The sequence below is a fragment of the Eleutherodactylus coqui genome, chromosome 6, assembly GCF_035609145.1.
Source record: "Eleutherodactylus coqui strain aEleCoq1 chromosome 6, aEleCoq1.hap1, whole genome shotgun sequence".
Classification (NCBI taxonomy): Eukaryota; Metazoa; Chordata; class Amphibia; order Anura; family Eleutherodactylidae; genus Eleutherodactylus; species Eleutherodactylus coqui.
The window spans coordinates 41,494,324-41,514,073 of record NC_089842.1 but is presented as its reverse complement, the minus strand read 5'-3'; the positions used below and the strand labels follow the sequence as shown (position 1 = coordinate 41,514,073).

The following is a 19,750-nucleotide window of genomic DNA, read 5'->3' as shown; positions in this document are numbered from 1 at the left end:
TATCCAGCCGAACTGACGAAGGGGTTCTTCCCCGAAACGCGTATTCCATTGCTGGTTTTTAATTTCTGAAAAAAAAAATAATAAAAAAGAAGTGCTTTCACCATCACACATTGGACTTTGATCTACATCTTCTAGTAGCTTAGAGTGTTGCGCCTCCATACCAGTTCTTTTCACATCCTTTTCGCGATGTTTGTCTGGAGACCTCGGGGTCAGCGCCTCAATCCTGCCTTAGCTGAGGACCAGTACACTGCCCCCTGCTGGTGTGATGGTCTGGGGGGCATCACATATGACAGTCGTTCACCCCCACTAGTGGTACGAGAGACAATGACAGCTCAGCGATATGTTCAGGACATCCTGCAGCCACATATGTTCCTCTTATGGCGGCTTCCAGCAGGATAATGCTCGGCCGCACACACAAGGGGGTCACAGGAGCCCCCACAACATTGTCACACTACTGTCGCTGCCCAGTTCCCACATTTGTCGCTAATATAACATTTATGGGACCATCTGAGACACCAACTTCCACAGCCTACAAGTATGCACAATCTAGAGGCTCAATTACAGCAAATGTGGATCGCTGTGCCACAGGATACCATACAGAACCTGTATGCCTCCATGCCCGCCTGTATCACATCTTGTATCCAAGCTAGAGACGACCCGACAGGGTACTGGAGCTTCGATGCCCGCACATATCACATCTTGTATCCAAGCTAGAGGCAGTACAACAGGGTAATAGAGCCTCCAAACCCACCCGTATCACATCTTGTATCCAAGCTAGAGGCGGTACAACAGTGTACTAGAGCCTCCATGCCCGTCCGTATCACATCTTGTATCCAAGCTAGAGGCGGTACAACAGGGTACTAGAGCCTCCATGCCCGCCCGTATCACATCTTATATCCAAGCTAGAGGCGGGACAACAGGGTACTAGAGCCTCCATGTCCCGTGTATCACATCTTGTATCTAAGCTAGAGGTGGTACAACAGGGTACTAGAGCCTCCATGCCCGCCTGTATCACATCTTGTATCTAAGCTAGAGGCGGGACAACAGGGCACTAGAGCCTCCATGCCCACCCGTATCACATCTTGTATCCAAGCTAGAGGCGGTACAACAGGGTACTAGAGCCTCCATGCCTGCCCATATCACATCTTGTATCCAAGCTAGAGGCGGTACAACAGGGTACTACAGCCTCCATGTCCCGTGTATCACATCTTGTATCTAAGCTAGAGGTGGCACAACAGTGTACAATCACACAGAGAAAGTTCTATTCGATTCCGACAGCCTTTAAGGGAGGGCTGGTTTTTTAACAATGAGTGTAATTGTTCAGAGACGCCTGTCCATCTGGTCCGATCCCACAGAAGAGCTACCATAGAACAAACTTCTGAAAAAGTTCCCCTCCAGCGCTATTCCCTAAATCACAGTGGGCTATTTCAGCAGGATAATGCCCCGTCGTACTATTATTGAGGAATGGTCAGAGGAACGTGACAAATAGTTCAAAATGATGACTTGCCCCCCGAGTTCCCCAGATTTCAATCCGATGTGCTGGAAAACCAAGTCCGATCCACGGAGGTCGCACCATGTAACTTACAGAAGAAAAGGATCTGCTGTCCTTTACCACCGGACACCTTCACAAGTCCTGTGTAGTCCAGGCCTCAGAGGGCCAGAACTGCTTTGGCGCACAAGGGGGACCTCCACAATATTAGGTAGGTGGTTTTAATGTTATGCCTGATTCGTGTATATATAATTTTAATTTTGGAGCAGTGCCTGATGTTATACTGCGGAGCTGTGGGGACGTGACTACAATGTTAAACTACAACTACTCCCAGGCTGTCAGGGGGCGTCACGATGATTATAGGGATTGAGTCGTGCACAGCGGGGAGCAACCTCTGCACATTTTATACCCGCAGACACCAACTAATATGCAGAACGTGTGTTGCCATTTATATCACAGCACAAAACTCTCCTGCCCCTCAATCACAGGGACTGGACAATCGGAATCAATTGCTAAAAAGTATTACATTATCTCTACATCTCTGCTTGCTGTCAGTGAATGGGGACTTTCATGTTCGAATCTGTATCTGATGGCTATTAAACAGATGCCTGGATAATGGTATATAGAGAGGAAAAGACCAGCTCTCCTTCTCTAGATGAATGCAAAAAAGGTCCTTTATTCCCCGACTGTAATGCCCGAGAGATAAAGGGTCTTCTTTGTATTCATCTTGAAAGGAGTGCTGTGGTTTTCCTTTCTCTATATGACGGTATGACACCAGGAAGCCGCGGCTTTAATTCTGCATTCATCTACAAATGTTTGATTACAGGACTCGTAATTGCCTTGGTAATGGTCACACTGGTGGTGCTGGTCATCTCCCATCGTGTTCTGTCGTCCCTCTGCAACACAAAGCAGGGAAACGAATATTACATGAACAATATATCTCTCAGCAGCCAATTATAATTTGCTATAAATGGTACGTGGAATCACGGAATTGCCTGAAACTAAAAATTTGTAATCTCTGCCCCGAAATAATCGCCACAGGAGCCATAAATGGTGGCAAAATTGCATGCCAATTACCAAGGCTGCCCACGTATACAGGAATAGCATGGCACCTCCTGTCTATAAATCACGACTTACACATTACCTGTTTATAAGACAAGACGACAACCATCACATTTACATTTGTATATAAGACATGATGACGACCGTCACAATGTCACTATGTAACGCATGGAACAGCACACCAAATATGTTTGAAGTTTTATAATCGGATGCCTCTGCCCTGTGCCAGTCACTGCACTGGCTGCCCGTTAAATACAGAATTCAATTTAAACTCACGACCTTCATCCACAAAGCCCTCCACAGTGCAGCGCCCCCCTATATCGCCTCCCTCCTCTCAATCCATCAACCAGCCCGGGCTCTCCGCTCTGCTGACGAAACCAGACTGAGCGCCCATTTAATTCGAACTTCTCATTTCCGCCTCCAAGACTTCTCCAGAGCAGCACCGGTCCTCAGGAACGCACTACCAAAGGCTACCCGGGCAATCCAGGACTCGCAGAACTTCAGGCGTGCTCTAAAAACGCACCTCTTCAGGGAGGCATACCGCATTCCCTAAACAAACTCCTCTGTACTCCGCCTGATAACATGCTCCCTGACCTACTGACTGCAATCCCTGCTAGCTGCCGCCAACTGCCCCTGCAGTCTTACTGATTCTGCAATCACACGGCTGAACATCTGACCATTGTCTGTGTATCGCCATTCCATTCACATCTCCAGCCCCTTTACCTTCTGTATCACCCCACTATTCGTAGTATGTAAGCTCGTTGGAGCAGGACCTGCACCCCTATTGTTTCCATCAACTGATTACTATGTAACCGTGGTTCTGTAATGTTTGTACTTTTTGACTTTCTGTATTCCCTCTGTCTATGTAAGTGCTGCGGAATATGTTGGCGCTATACAAATAAAGTTTATTATTATAATCAGATCCACAGAAACACTGCTGCAAATGGAAAAGTACAACGTTTCGGGTATGAGTAGACCCTTCATCAGGCATATAAGTGAATCAGCATGATCCATGTTCAGTGTAAGGATTGAGGGAAGACCATGTATAGGTTTAGCCTGTATAAGCAGCAGAGGCTCTACACATGGTCTTGCATTGAACCTGGATCAGTGTTTATGTCGATTCTTCATGCGTTTATACCTAATGAAGGGTCTACTTATACCTGAAACGTTGTACTTTTCAATCTGTAGCAGCAGAATTCTTACAGAATGAATTAAATCATGTCCAGCATAATTAGTGTGCTGTTTCATTACGCCATTGTTTGAAAACCATCACAATAAGAGCATAAGTCTATTTTGGGAATACGCAGCATATGCAAGGACCGAAAAATACTTATTCTCTATGCATATTTCGCCCCTTTTACGTGTTTTTGCGTGCGTAAATATGCAGATTATATACACACGCAAAAAAATACACAGGAGGGACCATTGTTTTGACGCACAATTACGCAGTGAGTGTGCATGTTTCATGTGTGTTCGCTACGTATTTGGGCTAGCCCATTCACTTCTATGGCCTATCTCGTTACGCGATGTGCACCGAAATAGAACATGCTGCATATTTTTTCATGTAACCAACAATCACGTGGAAAATATGCAGATGTAAATGAACCTATTGAAATCAATAGCAGGGGCGTAACTATAGAGGATGCAGGGGATGCGGTTGCACCCGGGCCCAGGAGCCTTAGGGAGCCCATAGGGCCTCTCCTCTCCATATAGGGAACCCAGTACTATGAATAAAGCATTATAGTTGGGGGCCCTGTTACAGGTTCTGCATTGGGGCCCAGAAGCTTCAAGTTATGCCTCTGTGCAGCATGGTTTAGGTATGGGTACGGGTACAGATACAGATAGAGGGGGGGCCCCAGCTCATCTTTTGCATCAGGGCCCCTGAGCCTTTAGTTACGCCCTTGATCAATAGGTTCTATTCACTGCTTATTACATGCGTAAAAAGTACATGTATAATACGTCGCTTATTTATGCCCGTGTGAATGAGCCCTAAGACACTACAGCGGCTTTGATTGACCTATGCTGCCTACACGAGCAGTGTTGACCAGTCAGAGCAGCATGTAGTGTCTTAGACTATAGCATACTAATGCACAGTGTATATAAGTCAGGAATCGGTTCGGACATCTTTGTTTCACCAGTCGTTTTAATATAACACACAACGGACAAAATATCATATACCACATTACTGACAACCATCACAGTGTCTCCTGTAGGTAAAACATGACGGTCAACCATCATCATAGGAATCTATGCTGTTCGGATCAGGAGACCCATCGTCAGGTGGCAGGGCTACCAACCTGAATTTTTCTTTTTTCTAGAAAACTTAGCCAAAAACAATGTAAATGTAAAGATTAGAAGTCATTAGAGATGAGCGAACGTACTCGTTTCGAGTAATTACTCGATCGAGCACCGCGATTTTCAAGTACTTCCGTACTCGGGCAATAAGATTCGGGGGGCGCCGGGAGGCAGGGGGCCGCTTGGCGGAGCGGGGGGTAGCAGCGGGGAACAGGGGAGAGCCCTCTCTCTCTCCCTCTCCCCCCCCCCACTCCCCACTGCAACCCCCCACACACCCACGGCGCCCCCCGAATCTTTTCGCCCGAGTACGGAAGTACTCGAAAATCGCGGCGCTCGGGCAAAAAAGGGGCGTGGCCGAGTAGGCTCGCTCATCTCTAGAAGTCATACATGTCTATAGGTCAGATACTGATATGATCTCATTACCAGCATACGGTGAGATGTAAAATGCTGATAATTACAATCATAATGGGTTATCTAAAAAAAATCCACAGACACCTCTCCAGAAAAAAGTGCTCTATTTTTACAGAATGTCCAGGAATTTCTGGAGGTTGCCAACCCTGTCAGGCAGCGACACATGTCCAGATTATGGATGCAAAAACAGGCAAAACTTGGTGGTGTTTCACTGGCCTAAACGTAAGAGTGATCTGCCAGTGATGTAGTTGTTCCAAAGTCTGCTAATGTTTTTTTCCAGGACATCCAAGCATTTTTGCATTACCAAAAGGGAATAGCAACCCACAAGAGTAATAGTGCCCCCTAGAGTGTACTGCAACCACTAAGCTTCTGTAACTACTTTGAGATTTGTAACCAACAAGCATTTTCTTTCACTGTTATGTGCAAAAAGAAATAACAAAACTCTTCTGTCATAACCATGACACCTGGAGACCAGAATGCCCCTCTTCGTATACCCCACCCAATAAACACAGACACCTTTTTTCATTTGGATATTTTACTGGCCACAGCAGCCTTTCTTTAACAAAAACATACATTATGAATTAACGAGGGGGGGGGGGAATCCTTGGAGTGACACAATCTGGTGCTCCCACAATCAAACCAAAGTACACGCTGCCCCACAGCCGTAGACAGGCTCAGGGGCAACGCAATGTGCCCCTAGGGGGCTACCACACTTGGGGCTTACAGCCGGCGGAGGGTCTACTGCCCCCCACTACCAGCCAAGTCCCTGCACCAGATCCTACACCGATTACAGAGGAGGGAGTCTACAGGTAGGACCATGCCCAACCGACTCCCCCCCTACACATTTTCCACCGCCTCCAAGGACCCCCCACCCGACACTGCTATGACAATTAAACTATCGACCTTCCTCACCCACCAACTAGCAAAACGGGCGGGCGGGACTCTCTGTAATCTCCTCTCAAGGTGACCACCCACGAAGCGCCCCCACTATATATAACCCCCCTCCCACTAAACTTTCCACCTATCCTGACCCTCACCTCAACCTTCTAGCACTTTCTATCTCCACCTATTCCCAACTTTAACCCTTTCCTGACTACCGGCTATCTGGTCCCCCTCGTCATGCCGGGCTTCCTCTTAAAGGGGCCACGACCCCTCCCGCTCCAGCCCGTGACTATACAGTCTTTGGCACTTTTTTAAACAGGGAACCCTTAACCACCCTTGTACATACAAAATGGACAGATGTAAACCTTTATATGATCTACCGATAGAGAGTCGGCGAAAACAGTTTATGGCCACGTATCACACGGACATGTGCATTGTGACTTTCTTTTTAAGTCCCCCTCTCTGTTTTAGGGCAAAAACACATGGACGAGTTTTCCTCCCCTTATACCGGCGTGTAACGGGACAAAACCAAAGCACTGATTACAATAAGAGTTTAGTGGTTTTGTTTTCACTATTGGGTTTTTGTGGCTGTGAATACTATGGCTGAGAAAAGATAGGACCTGCCCCATCTTCCCCGCACGTAGTGCATACAAGGTGTAGGGAAGATGGGCGGCACCTATCTTAACGCAATTGTTTTCAAACTCCTGCGCCCTGGCGCAGAGTTTGAGCTGCCGGCGAGGGAGAGGAAATTTCCCTCGTGCAGGCGCAACTATGCTCCATAGTGGTGAGCGTAGTTGCGCCTACAGCAGTGTGCTTAACACCTCAGAGCGGGGATGCGTATGAAAACGCTGACCATACTCAATGTATTGCATACGGACAGTGTATCATACTATGCAGCCTATACAAATGCAGAGGGCTCACACCACGTTGTATGCAGAGAAATAGAGCATGCTGCAATCTATTTCTCAATACGCAGTTCGCACACACAAATGTACATGGATCAATGAAAGTCCATTGACATTCACTGACTCAACCACGAATTTTGTGTCCATGAAACGCACACGTAATATGCGGTAAAAACGTGGTCATGGATATAAACCCTTACAGATATGTGCTATTCTACCAAATGTAATCGGACACCTGAGCAAGAATCAAAAGTAGTATTTATTTACATATGTTAACACATAGTGGGGCTCCTTTGGCCCTAATGAAATTGGATACTCTTGGTGGCACACTTTCTACTAACATCTGATACACTTTAGCTGATATTTCCCTCCATTCATCCTGCAAACATCTGGTGAGTTGTCTCAAAGAAGATGAATTGGCTCGTCTACATTGGTGCAAGGGGTGTTGTCATTGGACAGTTCAGCAATAGAAGAACGTTCTACGAGTATTAAAATCACACTACTTCGTCTTAAAATCAGACGGATGTACCTGGATGTGGAGGATGCCAGGGGAATGCCTTCTGCCTGAGTGTGTTGTGCCAGCAGTTAAGTACGGCGGAAGCTCTGTTATGGTCTGGGGATGTATTACATGACATGGTCTCGGTTCGTTGGTTGTCGTGACAAGAACCTTGAACACGGAGGAATATGTGACATTCTAGACAATAATGTGCTGCTGACAATGTGACAATACTCTGGGAATGGTCAGCCATACCACCAACAAGACAACACGCCTCGTCACAGATCCAACGCTGCTTTACGTTGGTTTGAGGATATGGATGTTACATGAGTGAACCCTACTGAGCATCTTTGGGATGAACTGGAACGTTGGGTCAGATAATATGAACTACGTCCATTGAGAGAACTTGCTAGATGTTTACAGGATGAATGGAGGGAAATACCAGCTGAAGTTTATCAGACGTTAGTTGAAAGTATGCCAGAGTCATTAGGGCCGAAGGAGCCCCACTAAGTATTAACATATGTAATAAAAACTACTTTTGATTCTTGCTCAAGTGTCCAATTACTTTTGGTAGAATAGTGTAGCAGATAATTCTGAATATATTCTGCCCTCTGCTGGAGGAACTAACACATAGCACTTTCCATTGGTAATAAATGTATACTCTTGAGTGCAGGAAGATATAAAATGTATACCGACCATACGGCGATGTAAACATTGGGCAGATTTACGTCAGCCTTTCCTTATGGACCTTACGCATGGAAAATACACGCCATTAGCGGCAAAGTGGATGAGATTTCAAACGCTGCAGAAATAATCCGCACAAAACCCATGTGAGAATCGACATGCCGTGCAGAATTTAATGTCAATTTTATCGCTGTTTACGCTTGCAGAATCCACCACCTCTTCTCATTGGGGGGCGGGTGAATTCCACACCCAAATCTGTGTTAAAAACTGTGTCAAAAGCTGGTTTTGATGCAGCTGCGGAATATCTGCTGCGCACATTCCACAGCCAATCGTGTGAACAAGCCCTAATGATGCCGCTCATCCACACTGGACACAATTAGTAACAGAGATACTGTATGCATCATGGGCTCCTCAGCCACAACAGCACTGCTATAGGGGCAGGCGATGTATCAGTATTAGTGATGAGCGAGCATTGCCCTTAGCGAGTACCTGCCCGCTCGAGAGAAAAGGTTCAGCTGCCGGCGGCAGGCAGGGAGCGGCGGGGGAGAGCGGGGAGGAATGGAGGGGAGATCTCTCTCTCCCTCTCTCCCCCCCTGCTCACTGCCACAACTCACCTGTCACCCGCGCTGGCAGCCGAACCTTTTCTCTCGAGCGGGCAGGTACTCGCTAAGGGCAATGCTCGCTCATCACTAATCACTATAGAACTAGACAGACTTGCCGGGGTGTTGGGGAAGGCTAATTTGTGGAAGTCGTGGCGGCCGCCATGTTGATGTTCATCATGTAGGACACCTTTTCTAACAAGGGTTCATATACATATTAGAGCAAACGCCAATAAAACTAGAGACGATTATAATTAGTTTTCCTTTTAATGAAAAATTCACTTTAAATATTTCAGTGTAATAACTTGGCATCGCTGAGAGAATTCACCGTAGAATGGTATATAACATCACACATCGTATAAAATAACAAGCGGCGCGTTCAGCGTTCTCAGCGGCTTTGGTTTTCTTATCTTTTCTGTACAATTTCATTTTTAAAAAATCCACAAAGTAACAAAGAACATAAATAATGAAGCAGAATAAAGGTCATGTGATCACAGGTTCACTGCCGCAGCCGAGGAGGAACAGCGAGAACTCAATCTGTGAGCGAATACTGCGCCGACTGGTAATAAAAGAGTCATGTGGGGAGATTTAAAGGGAAACTGCAATGCTCCCCGAGTAATAGGTTGGTAGTCTGTAGAATAAAGGAGGCGCTCCGCTGGGTCCGGGGGACGAAGCACGGCAAGGCTGGATGCTACAAAATGTTAACTGTTTGGTTGAATTTGCTGTTTCATTGGTGTCTGTGGCTTTATTCGCCTGCACCAATACGGTGAAGATAGGCAGCGCAAGTGATGGAGTTCTTCTCTCTGACATTTGAAGAAAGGAGTCTTTATAAATCAAAATTCTCATCATTTTGTTGGCAAGGAAAAATGTCACAAAGCAAATCCCGTAAAAGAGGTGATACCGCCCCTTTAAATCTCACCTGCTAGCCTCATTCTATGGAGACGCTGCAGATGTCTGGCGGATTCCCTGCATCGGGGGTATAAATTATGCACACGGTATAATAGAACAATTAGTGCAGCATGTGCTGCTTAGGGATCCTATCCCACTATAGATACGACTTGTCAACACAATACCGGAACGCTTCCAGAACGCCAATTCATTCAAGACTTTCCGTTGTCATGGAAAACAACGACTTGTTCGCATATCCTAAAATGTCACAGAAATTCTGTATAAAATGATTTTTAGGGACAATAAGCCATGTATCTAAGCTCATCATGTGTGATACTGTCGGCTGAGCTATTGTATCTAAACTGATCATGTGTGATACTGTCTGCTGAGCTATTGTATCTAAGCTGATCATGTGTGATACTGTCTGCTGAGCTATTGTATCTAAGCTGATCATGTGTGATACTGTCTGCTGAGCTATTGTATCTAAGCTGATCATGTGTGATACTGTCTGCTGAGCTATTGTATCTAAGCTGATCGTGTGAAATACCGTAGGCTGAGTTATTGTATCTAAGCTGATCATGTGTGATACTGTCTGCTGAGCTATTGTATCTAAGCTGATCATGTGTGATACTGTCTGCTGAGCTATTGTATCTAAGCTGATCGTGTGAAATACCGTAGGCTGAGTTATTGTATCTAAGCTGATCATGTGTGATACTGTCGGCTGATCTATTGTATCTAAGCTGATCATGTGAAATACCGTAGGTTGAGTTATTGTATCTAGGCAGATCATGTGTGATTCTGTTTGCCAGACAAAAGTATCTAATCCTATCATGATTCACTCTGTCTGCTGAGCCATGTATCTAATTGTATCATGTGGGATAGTGCCTGATGTGTATCTAAACCTACCATGTGTTTGCTAAGCTGCTGCATCTAAGCCTAATATGTGTGATACTGTCTATTGTGTATCTAAGCCTATTATGTGTGATACTGTCTATTGTGTATCTATGTGTGATACTGTCTGCTAGACCAAAGAATCTGATCCTGAGTATCCTCTGTATCTAATATCATCCTATGTGATCTAGTCTGCTGTGTATGTATTCTTATGTGCAACACTGTGTGCTGGACCGCTGTATCTAATCCCATCATGTTCTATTCTGTCTTCTGAGCCATGTATCTAATCATATCATATGTAATACTGTCTGTTGTGTATCTAATGCTACCATGTTCTATTCTGTCTGCTGAGCCATGTATTTAATCCTATCATTTTTGATACTGTCTGCTCCCAGCTACTGTATCTAGGCCTATCATGTGTGATACTGTCAGCTATGTATCTAATTAGAGATGAGCGAGTAGTGCCTTAGCCGAGTATCTCCCCTCTCGTCTCTAAAGATTCTGGGGTCGGCGGCGGGCGGGGAGCGGCGGGGGAGAGCGGGGAGAAACGGAGGGGAGATCTCTCTCTCCCTTTTCCCCCCGCTCCCCGCCGCAACTCACCTGTCACCCGCGTCGGCCCCCGAATCTTTAGAGACGAACAGGGAGATACTCGGATAAGGCACTACTCGCTCGAGTAATGTGCCTTAGCGAGTATACTCGCTCATCTCTATATCTAATCTTATCATGTGTGATACTGCGTGCTGTATCTCAGCATATCCTGTGTGATACTTTCTGAGCAGTACATTCCCTATCATGAATTATTAACTGATGGAATTGTGGTTAGGGTGGATTTTCTGGTGCGACTTCTGTACATTGCGAGACGCACAAAACAAGTACTGAAATAGACCCCATTGTTTTCCATGGGTCAATTTGCATGCACAATTTCTCTCTCGCAGCGATGCAGCGTGTGAGATAGAAAGATTGCAACATGTTCTATTTTTCGGCGATCTGGCAAAACAATTGCCCATGATTTCCTATGGGCGAGTTAAATAATTGCCCCGCGCTCACATGTCCATGCAATTCTCATGCCTTTTTCTTTCATTTTCCTATGGAAAATACATGCAATTTTCACACGTGTGAAAATGACATGTTCAGTGGGATTTTCTTGCAAATCCCATCACTTTCGTGCATATACAGCCTAAGGCTACATTCAAACGGACAAGTGTGATATCAGGCTGAAAAACCCAGCCGGATATCGCGCTTGTTACCGGTGGATGCAAGACGTTGTTCATGCATAAATGCCTCCCATCACTTCCATGGAACAAGCGATGGAGGATCGGCAAGTATTTCCCACTGATTTCTACAGGAAATATTACATTGCACTTACGTGCAGATCACATGGCGTGCGATGTGTGTGACTGCCCAACTGAAAACAATGGGCGATGCATTCCAAAAAGTTGGACATGCAGGATATCCCACGAGTTTTGTGCATCTTGTGAATCTAGCCTAATGGGCCCTTTACATGGGATGCAGGGGCATAACTATAGAGGATGCAGGGGATGCGGTTGCACCCGGGCCCAGGAGTCTTGGGGGGCCCATAAGGTCTCTCTTCTCCATATAGGAGCCCAGTACTATGAATAAAGCATTATAGTTGAGGACCCTGTTACAAGTTTTGCATTGGGGCCCAGGAGCTTCAAGTTACGCCTCTGATGGGATGATTACCGCTCACTATTCGTTCACATGTTATAATTGCTGATTTTTAGTCACTGGATCGTGGGCTTGTCCTTCCATGAATTTCCATGCCAGGGACAATATAGTGGAGACAAAAACCATTACAGCAGTATAATCATCACCTTCTTTAGGCCTTATTCCCACGGGCGGATTTCCGCAGCGTTGCCCGCAGCTATTAGGTTCTATTGACCTTAACAGCGCAATGCTCACGGTGCGGAATTCCATCATGGAATTCCGCCCCGTGAAATCGCCCGTAATCACCCGCGGCATGTTCTATTCGCCGCGAGTGTACGTGCAGATGGCTTCCATTGCAGTCAATGGAAGTCATCTGTCATGCTATCTTCCGCTGTAGCACAACGGTAAATAGCGTGAAAATACTTCCCTGCCCACCGACGCTCGCGCCTTATGACGCAGCCGGTGCATCATGTGACGCTGTGGACGTGTCATATGACGCTGCCGGCGCGACATGCGCTGTACTGCACATGCGCGCCAGCACGGGATGCAGGACATCGGGCAGCGAATCCGGAGGTGAGTATGGGGTCTCTGGGGTGACGCCGTGACGGATTCCGCTTATGGAGCCCGTCACGGCCATGGGTACTAGGCCTTATAGCCAATCTGTAAAAATAAATTTGGATCAGGTTTTAAAGGGAACTTAAAGGGATGGGCTCCTTTAAGAGCAGCTAATTTCTCTAGTGTGCTATCAAAGCTGAACTTCCTTCGGACCCCTTAGAAAAAAGACCCTTTGTAACTCCTCCTTACCATGGCTATGGAGCTCTGTGCACTATGTTGGTGTTTCTCCCCATCCACCTCTTTAGCACTGAGCTTCCTACCTTGGAGGGTGGCTGGGATGCCCGGCTGCACCGGAGCTCAGAATCCCAGTTGGTACCCATCCCTGTTCTGGCGACGCCCCCTCTGCCAAGGAGGGAAAGTGTAGAGCCAGTCCTTCTGCATCCGGAGCTCATTGGGGGCCACAAAAAGTGAAGTGGCAGGCTGGATTTGACCTTCAGGCCTTGAGTTTGACACTCAAGAGGATCTGTAAAGGCGAGGGGCTTATGTGACAAGACAGTTTTCAATACTTCCAGGTTAGCGCCCTCTATCTCGGGGACACTATATACTTCAAAACAGTCACATGACCATTGTCAGCTGGACCTCTGGATGCCACAACGTTGCCTGGTGCTTTATGGCACCATAAGCTCAAATCCCAAAATCAGAACGCAAATGTGATGAAAAAAAAAAACGGATACAGACCAATGAGAAACGTTTTAAAATCCAGATGGTCAGGAAGCCTAATGGCATAGTTATGACGTTCTAAAAGCGCGAGCCATAAGTACTAATAGGACGCGGTATATGGCAGCGATAAGACCAGTGACCCGGAGAATGTCCCGCGCCTCCAGATCACCTGAGATGCTGATTCAGTGTATTTTGTGATGGCGGACAGAGGATGCTTACAAACGGTTCATAACTGTTGGCAGCGGAGTCCTGTAAACATTCAGTTCTGTATGATAATGGAGATGCTTTACACCAAGGATCCTGCCTGGCTCTGAGCAGGCACCATGACTGGCACAGCACCCATCCGCGCCAGGTTGGATGGAGTGACCCCAGATGGGATGTTTATTTCCTTCCTGGGGGGCTGTGACTCCACACCGTTGGTATTTTGCAGGGGGCCCCGGTTTGTTGACACTGCTGTGCTGTAGTAGTTGCCATTGGATGGTGCCATGTAGGTGGGCAGTGACTGGCTGGACATGCTTGGGGTGGGTGTCGTAACTCTGCCGTTGACATAAGGGGGTCTGTAGCCAAGGTTGCTCCCTGTTGCGGTGTTGATGGAGGTGGTGTCGGATGGCGATTTGGGTGGGTACGGCTTGTGTTCCCGGTGGCTGTTCATGGAGGATAAGGTGCCATTTTTGTATGCCAGGCCGGCATCGCTGCCTTTGGGCCAGGTGAGAGTCTTCGGTGCTGGGGCGTCCTCCCTGCACATAATAAAATCGGTTAGACCAAGAGAATGTAACATAGCAACGTCATATCTGCAAATTAAAGGGAACCTCTCTCCTGCCTAAGGCCTCTTTCATTCGGGCGACAGGAATATCACTGTTACAAAATCATGGCGATATCACAGCTATGTCTCCGCAATTTAATATCGTCAGTGATGCGTTTTTTTGTGAAAAATCATGCATTGCATCGCTGCTGTCCATGATTTTATTGCAAGAAAAAAAAGAGATTCTTCCCTTAAAGGTCCTGTCCGGGTCCTCCCGCTGCTCTCCGAAGCTCCACCATGTTATGCAGTCCTCATTCGCCCACAGAAAATCACTTCCTGATTGCGGGATTCATAAATGCCACTTCCAGGAACCGATGGCTGTGATTGGTTCATCCAGTGCTGCATTAATTGGCTGAGTAGCGGCGGAAGAACCAATAACAGCCATCGCATTGTGGAGGCGGGATTTATGAATTGACCAATCAATGCCATGGCTCAGCCAATTCATAAATCCTGCCTCCACAACACGCTGGCTTTTGATTGGTTCTTCGGCCACAGCTCTGCCAATCAATGCAGAGATTAATGAACCAATCACAGACATTGCATTGGTTCATCTAGCGCTGCCTTGGTTGGCTGAGCAACGCTCGAGAACCAACCAGAGCCATTGCATCCTGGAGGCGGGATTTATGAATCCTGCAACCAGGAAGTGATCTTCTAATGTTAAAGTCACATCGCACGAAGACCGTAATTTCGTGTGATACAACAAAAATGAAGGCTCCATAGGGAAACATGGGCTACAAAACATTGCAAATCGTGACATGCTTTATATAAAGCATGCTGCAATTTTTTTTTCTCGCAAGATAGCAGCAGACAAAGCATCGCTAATGTGAAGGAACGCATAGGCTGGCACACTAGCTCACACTCTGTCCTGCCCCTCTCCCTTTGCTGGCAGCTGGCAAAGGGCGGACAGGGGGAGGGACTTTATCAGAGCTAAACTCTCTCCCCACGCCCGACAGTATTCTGGGCTGCAGACGTTTAAATGGGCGTTAAATCGGGAGATGCAGCCACGACTTGGTTGCGGCTGCCACCCGTTCATGTGATTTTCGGCCACGATGCGGGTGGTTGAAAATTGCAGCACCCCTGTGAATAAAACCTTAGTCTGTGACAAAATGCCTATTATTTATATTGGTTTGTGAGAAAGCTGCCTATACCATAGAGGTTGCAACCCAGCTTTCATGGAGTCCTAAATAGCAAACCAGCCTAGTTAGGAAGCAGCGGATGTATCGCTACAAAGCTAGAATGATGTGCCATTCAGGATCCTGGGAAAGCTCGGTGACAACCTCTCTAGGAGATCAACCGATAGAAACTCAATTATTTATTAATAGGAAAGCTGTGTGACAACCAGTGCCTGTCATTATCTGCCAGAAAGTTTGTCTTCCAGCTTTTCTAGGATCCTGAACAGCAGAACTGCTCAGCTTTATAGCAATACGTCCTCTGCTAGCATATTGCTGTGTTACTAGGTAGATTTGCTCTTCAGATTTGAAAAGTTGGGTGACACTGACCTATCTGCACAAAGCCATGGAATAAGTCACAAGATAAATTTTGTGATCCAATGGAAATGTCCTTTAACCCTTTGTAATCCAATTTACAATATACAATGGCGCCATCTGCTGGCTAGAGCCAGTACTATGGTATGTGACATACTGGAGAGACCCCCCGACAACAGAGCGGCCAGAAATATACAGTACGAATACCCTGCCGGACGTCTTCCAAAAAATTTAGAGCTGTACAGCCTTCAATCAGAGTGTCTTTAGACGTCAGACAGTGGATTGGAAAGGGTTAATGATTAGGCCAGAAGGAGCGATGTGGCAGATTCTTACTTGATGTCGTTCTCGGTTTCATCTTGTGCGGCTTTCTTCCCTCGTCGATACAAGTAAATCATTACAATCGCCAGGATCGCCAGGCAGCAGAGTCCAGCGATGGACCCCACGACCGCCCCCACGATTATCACCACCCTGGAAACTACAGAATATCAGCAATGATCAGTACTCGCACATGAGACAACTCATCGGGGGGGCATTAATGGCTCCCTACAGCCGCACTCACCCGACTTCACCTCCATGGTGATGTTGCACTCAGACACCCCGGCGATGTTTCGGGACGTGCACGCATACATCCCAGTGTTATCCGCTGTAAGGTTGGTCAACGTTAATGTTCCCTTCACAGAGTCTGCAGATAGAAGTATTATATATTAGACCATAGTACAGCATGAGAAAGCCCACAGCGGCACAGAGTATTTGAGCATGGCTGTATGGGGGAACTGTACCCATAGAACTATTCTGTAATGCCATCACGTGAAGGGGGAATAAATACTAGTGAGACGTGTCGGAACTACATAATGGGAATCCCCAGTAGCACACAGTATTTCGGGAGACACATTTACTGGGCTGTAATAACTGACATTTTTGTTTACTGCTTTTATCATTTCTGCAAATTTCTGATATTTTGTGTTTCTCTCCTCACCACTTCAAGACCCTCAGCTTGCTGTCAGTGAATGGATATACTGTTATTTAAATCCAGAGGCTGAAAGCAGATCTAATATAGATGAGAGGTTACAATTGTATCCAGTCTAGACAATCCTCTGTGATGTATCCAAATCAGTAGCACAAAGCTGTCCTGATAGTTTGTTACAATCAGTGAGGCCCAAAGCCTTTATTCTGCCTAAGGCGAAGTGTTAAACAGCCCCTTCTTCCCCCCAGAAGATGCCCAACACATATTTGAACCATTGAGACTTGTTATGGTGACAAGAGTAAAGGCCCATTTACACTGAAAGATAATCGCTCAAAAATCGCTCAAACGACAGTTTGAGTGACAGTTTTGAGCGATCATCTTTGCATAACTTCAAGTAGCTAATTAGCTACTTAAGAGTTAATGCAGGTGGAGCGAGATACCGCAGCAATAGCTCCGAGAACAAAGCAGCTGTTTTGTATATGCAAACAGCTGCATTTTTCTCAGAGCTTTCAGCTCCAGCGGGATACCAGCTGAAAGAATACTATCAGCACCGCCCACTGAGAAAATCAGAGTACAGCGCTGATAAGAGTCATCGGTGATTTCTAGCTTGCTAGAAATCACTAATGAGCAAATAGTGCACAAACAGTGCACGATAGCAGCATGTTTAGATAGAACGATTATTACGAATTTTGAGCGATAATAGTTGCGCCTAAATGGGCCTTAATAGTGCCCCCCTTAGTGGCCCCAATTGTAATAGTAACCCACGTAATGGCCCCAGTAGTTATAATGACCCCATTAGTAGTCCCAGTAGTAATAGTGATGCCCAGAGTGGCCCCAGTAATAATAGTGTTCCCTATAGTGGCCCCGTTAATACCGTAATAGTAGTCTCTGACCCTGCAGCAATCCAACAAGCAATTCACTCACCCAGCATGCAGAGCCCTCTCCCAGGTTCTGTGTGCAGGAGCAAAAATGCCAAGGGAGGGGTCAGGAGTCACAGCAGCCCATCACCCCTCTGAGGCTCTGTAGACTGCCACCTAAGGCAGCAGTCTTAGGCTGCCTCATGGTAGGGCGTCCCTGGTTACAATGCATTGGTATAGGTAAAATGTTTCAGTCTGGAGTCCAGATTGTTGAGCACACAGAAAACTGTCCGGACTGCATACAGCTACAGCACATCCACAGCTGGGAGATTTTAGATCAGGACGGGTTCTCAGCTTCACAGGCCTGACATGCAGATTTTGATGGGGACTTGAAAATGGAAAAAATTTTGAAAGAAATTCCGCATCAAAGCCTATAGGTAGTGTGAAGTTTTGGTGCAGAAACTTCTAGAAAGCAAATTCTGCTAGGTGTGCAGCAACATCATACTTCCATTAAGTCCCCTGATGGGCAGACAAGGCTGAGTCTCAGCTGCAAGAGGTTTCTGCTACGTGGGAACACACCCTAAGGGGGCCTTCACACTGGTGATAAAATCGTGCAATTTCCGTGTGAAGCAAGAGTGAGTGAAAACGCAGAATTATGAAACCAATGATTTTCAATGGTTTCCTTCACATTTGCAATGTTTTCACTCATGCATAGCGTTTTTTATCACTCAAATTTCCCTATGGAGCCTTTTTTTACTGCATTGCAAAGCACGAAATTGCGATTTTCGAACAATGCGTTTTTTACCTTAGAAGGTCCTATTGACTTAGGCATTTAAAAAAAGCGCAAGAAAAAATCACAAGTGGCAGCGGGGAAAAAAATTGTGATTTTGCCGCGATTTTCTCACAGTGATATTGCGATCAGCAGTGTGAAGGAGCTCTAAGGATGCTTTCATATGGGTGGAAGATTTCCGCAGACTGCTAACTGCGGACTATAATGCGGAATTGCCAACATGATTCTTCTATTTTCAATTCCACACCACAATACACACATTAGCAGTGCAGATTTGGGGGGTGAATATTCCAGAGGAGGGCATATTCCGCAACATTATTGCAAAAAGAGTCCTGTTGATTGATGTGCTGCCAAGAAAACCACGCCCCCTTTCTCTTGATTAACAGCTTATAGCATCCCACATTACACAGGAAACCCTGTCTATCAAGAAAAAAAAACATGTGGTTATCTCAGAGGCTCATGAACCAGCATGACTCTTCTCAGCCAGATGACTCTTCTCTGCTCATTTGCATACGGCATAGGATACCTTTGCAACCTAATTGCACAGGTATGTGGGCTCAGTAGAGGGCTTTAGAAGTCATTGATTTCTCATACCCTGCCAACCAGCGAAGTTAGTTCCGGAGTGAAATGGTATTGACAGGTTCCCTTTAACTACAAACAATATTCTTTGTGGACCCTCCTTTAATAATGCTGTTCAATTATAGGTCAGTTGGCATAGACTGTGTTTACTCATTGACGATGCTCATGTCCTCTGGAAAGGGGAGAATCAAATTTACCAAGAACTGGAGGAAAGTAAACCACATTGGCCGCTGTCTTCTTTATCCAGGAGTACATCGGTACAGGTTGTCCAGACGAAGACTTGCAGGTGAGGGTAACGTTGGCACCGATATAGGGATCTCCATGTAACTGGCATTTGGGTTTAGAAGGAGGCACTGGATTGAAAAAAATCTATAATGAATTCCTTATAATTGTAATTGACCACATTTTACTTACCATACTGTAAAAGGAAGAAAACCTGTTACTAACACAACATGCAGTATTGATGAATCACCACTAGATGGCAGGTAAAGACCAAGCATCTTCCATCAGGTGGCGCTCTGCATGGTTGGTTTTTACTATATTTATGTAAAGACAGACATTCATTTCTTAGCTTCTTAAGAATTTGCAGCCTGGGCTAAATGAGAATTGGCCATGTATTTTTTCCTTTCCTCTATTGTTATCCCTGTAAATGATGGGGGTTCCTGCAGCCGGTCACCTAGTATCTCTCCCCAGAAATAATAAGAATCTGCATATTCATAGGGGAACGGGATG

At 46.1% G+C, this 19,750-nt stretch overlaps 1 protein-coding gene across 1 annotated transcript in view; it reads right to left on the bottom strand.

Moving 5' to 3' along the window:
* Positions 1-9,071: 9,071 nt before the first annotated feature.
* The window catches only part of ESAM (endothelial cell adhesion molecule), a 90,934-nt gene continuing 80,255 nt past the window's right edge, over positions 9,072-19,750 (bottom strand). The window contains exons 4-7 of the mRNA XM_066606669.1: positions 19,216-19,371; positions 16,388-16,510; positions 16,162-16,303; positions 9,072-14,279 (exon numbers count right to left, since the gene is read on the bottom strand). Coding sequence (XP_066462766.1) covers positions 13,829-14,279; positions 16,162-16,303; positions 16,388-16,510; positions 19,216-19,371 — 872 coding nt within the window. The 3' untranslated portion in view covers positions 9,072-13,828. The remainder of the gene's footprint in view (positions 14,280-16,161; positions 16,304-16,387; positions 16,511-19,215; positions 19,372-19,750) is intronic.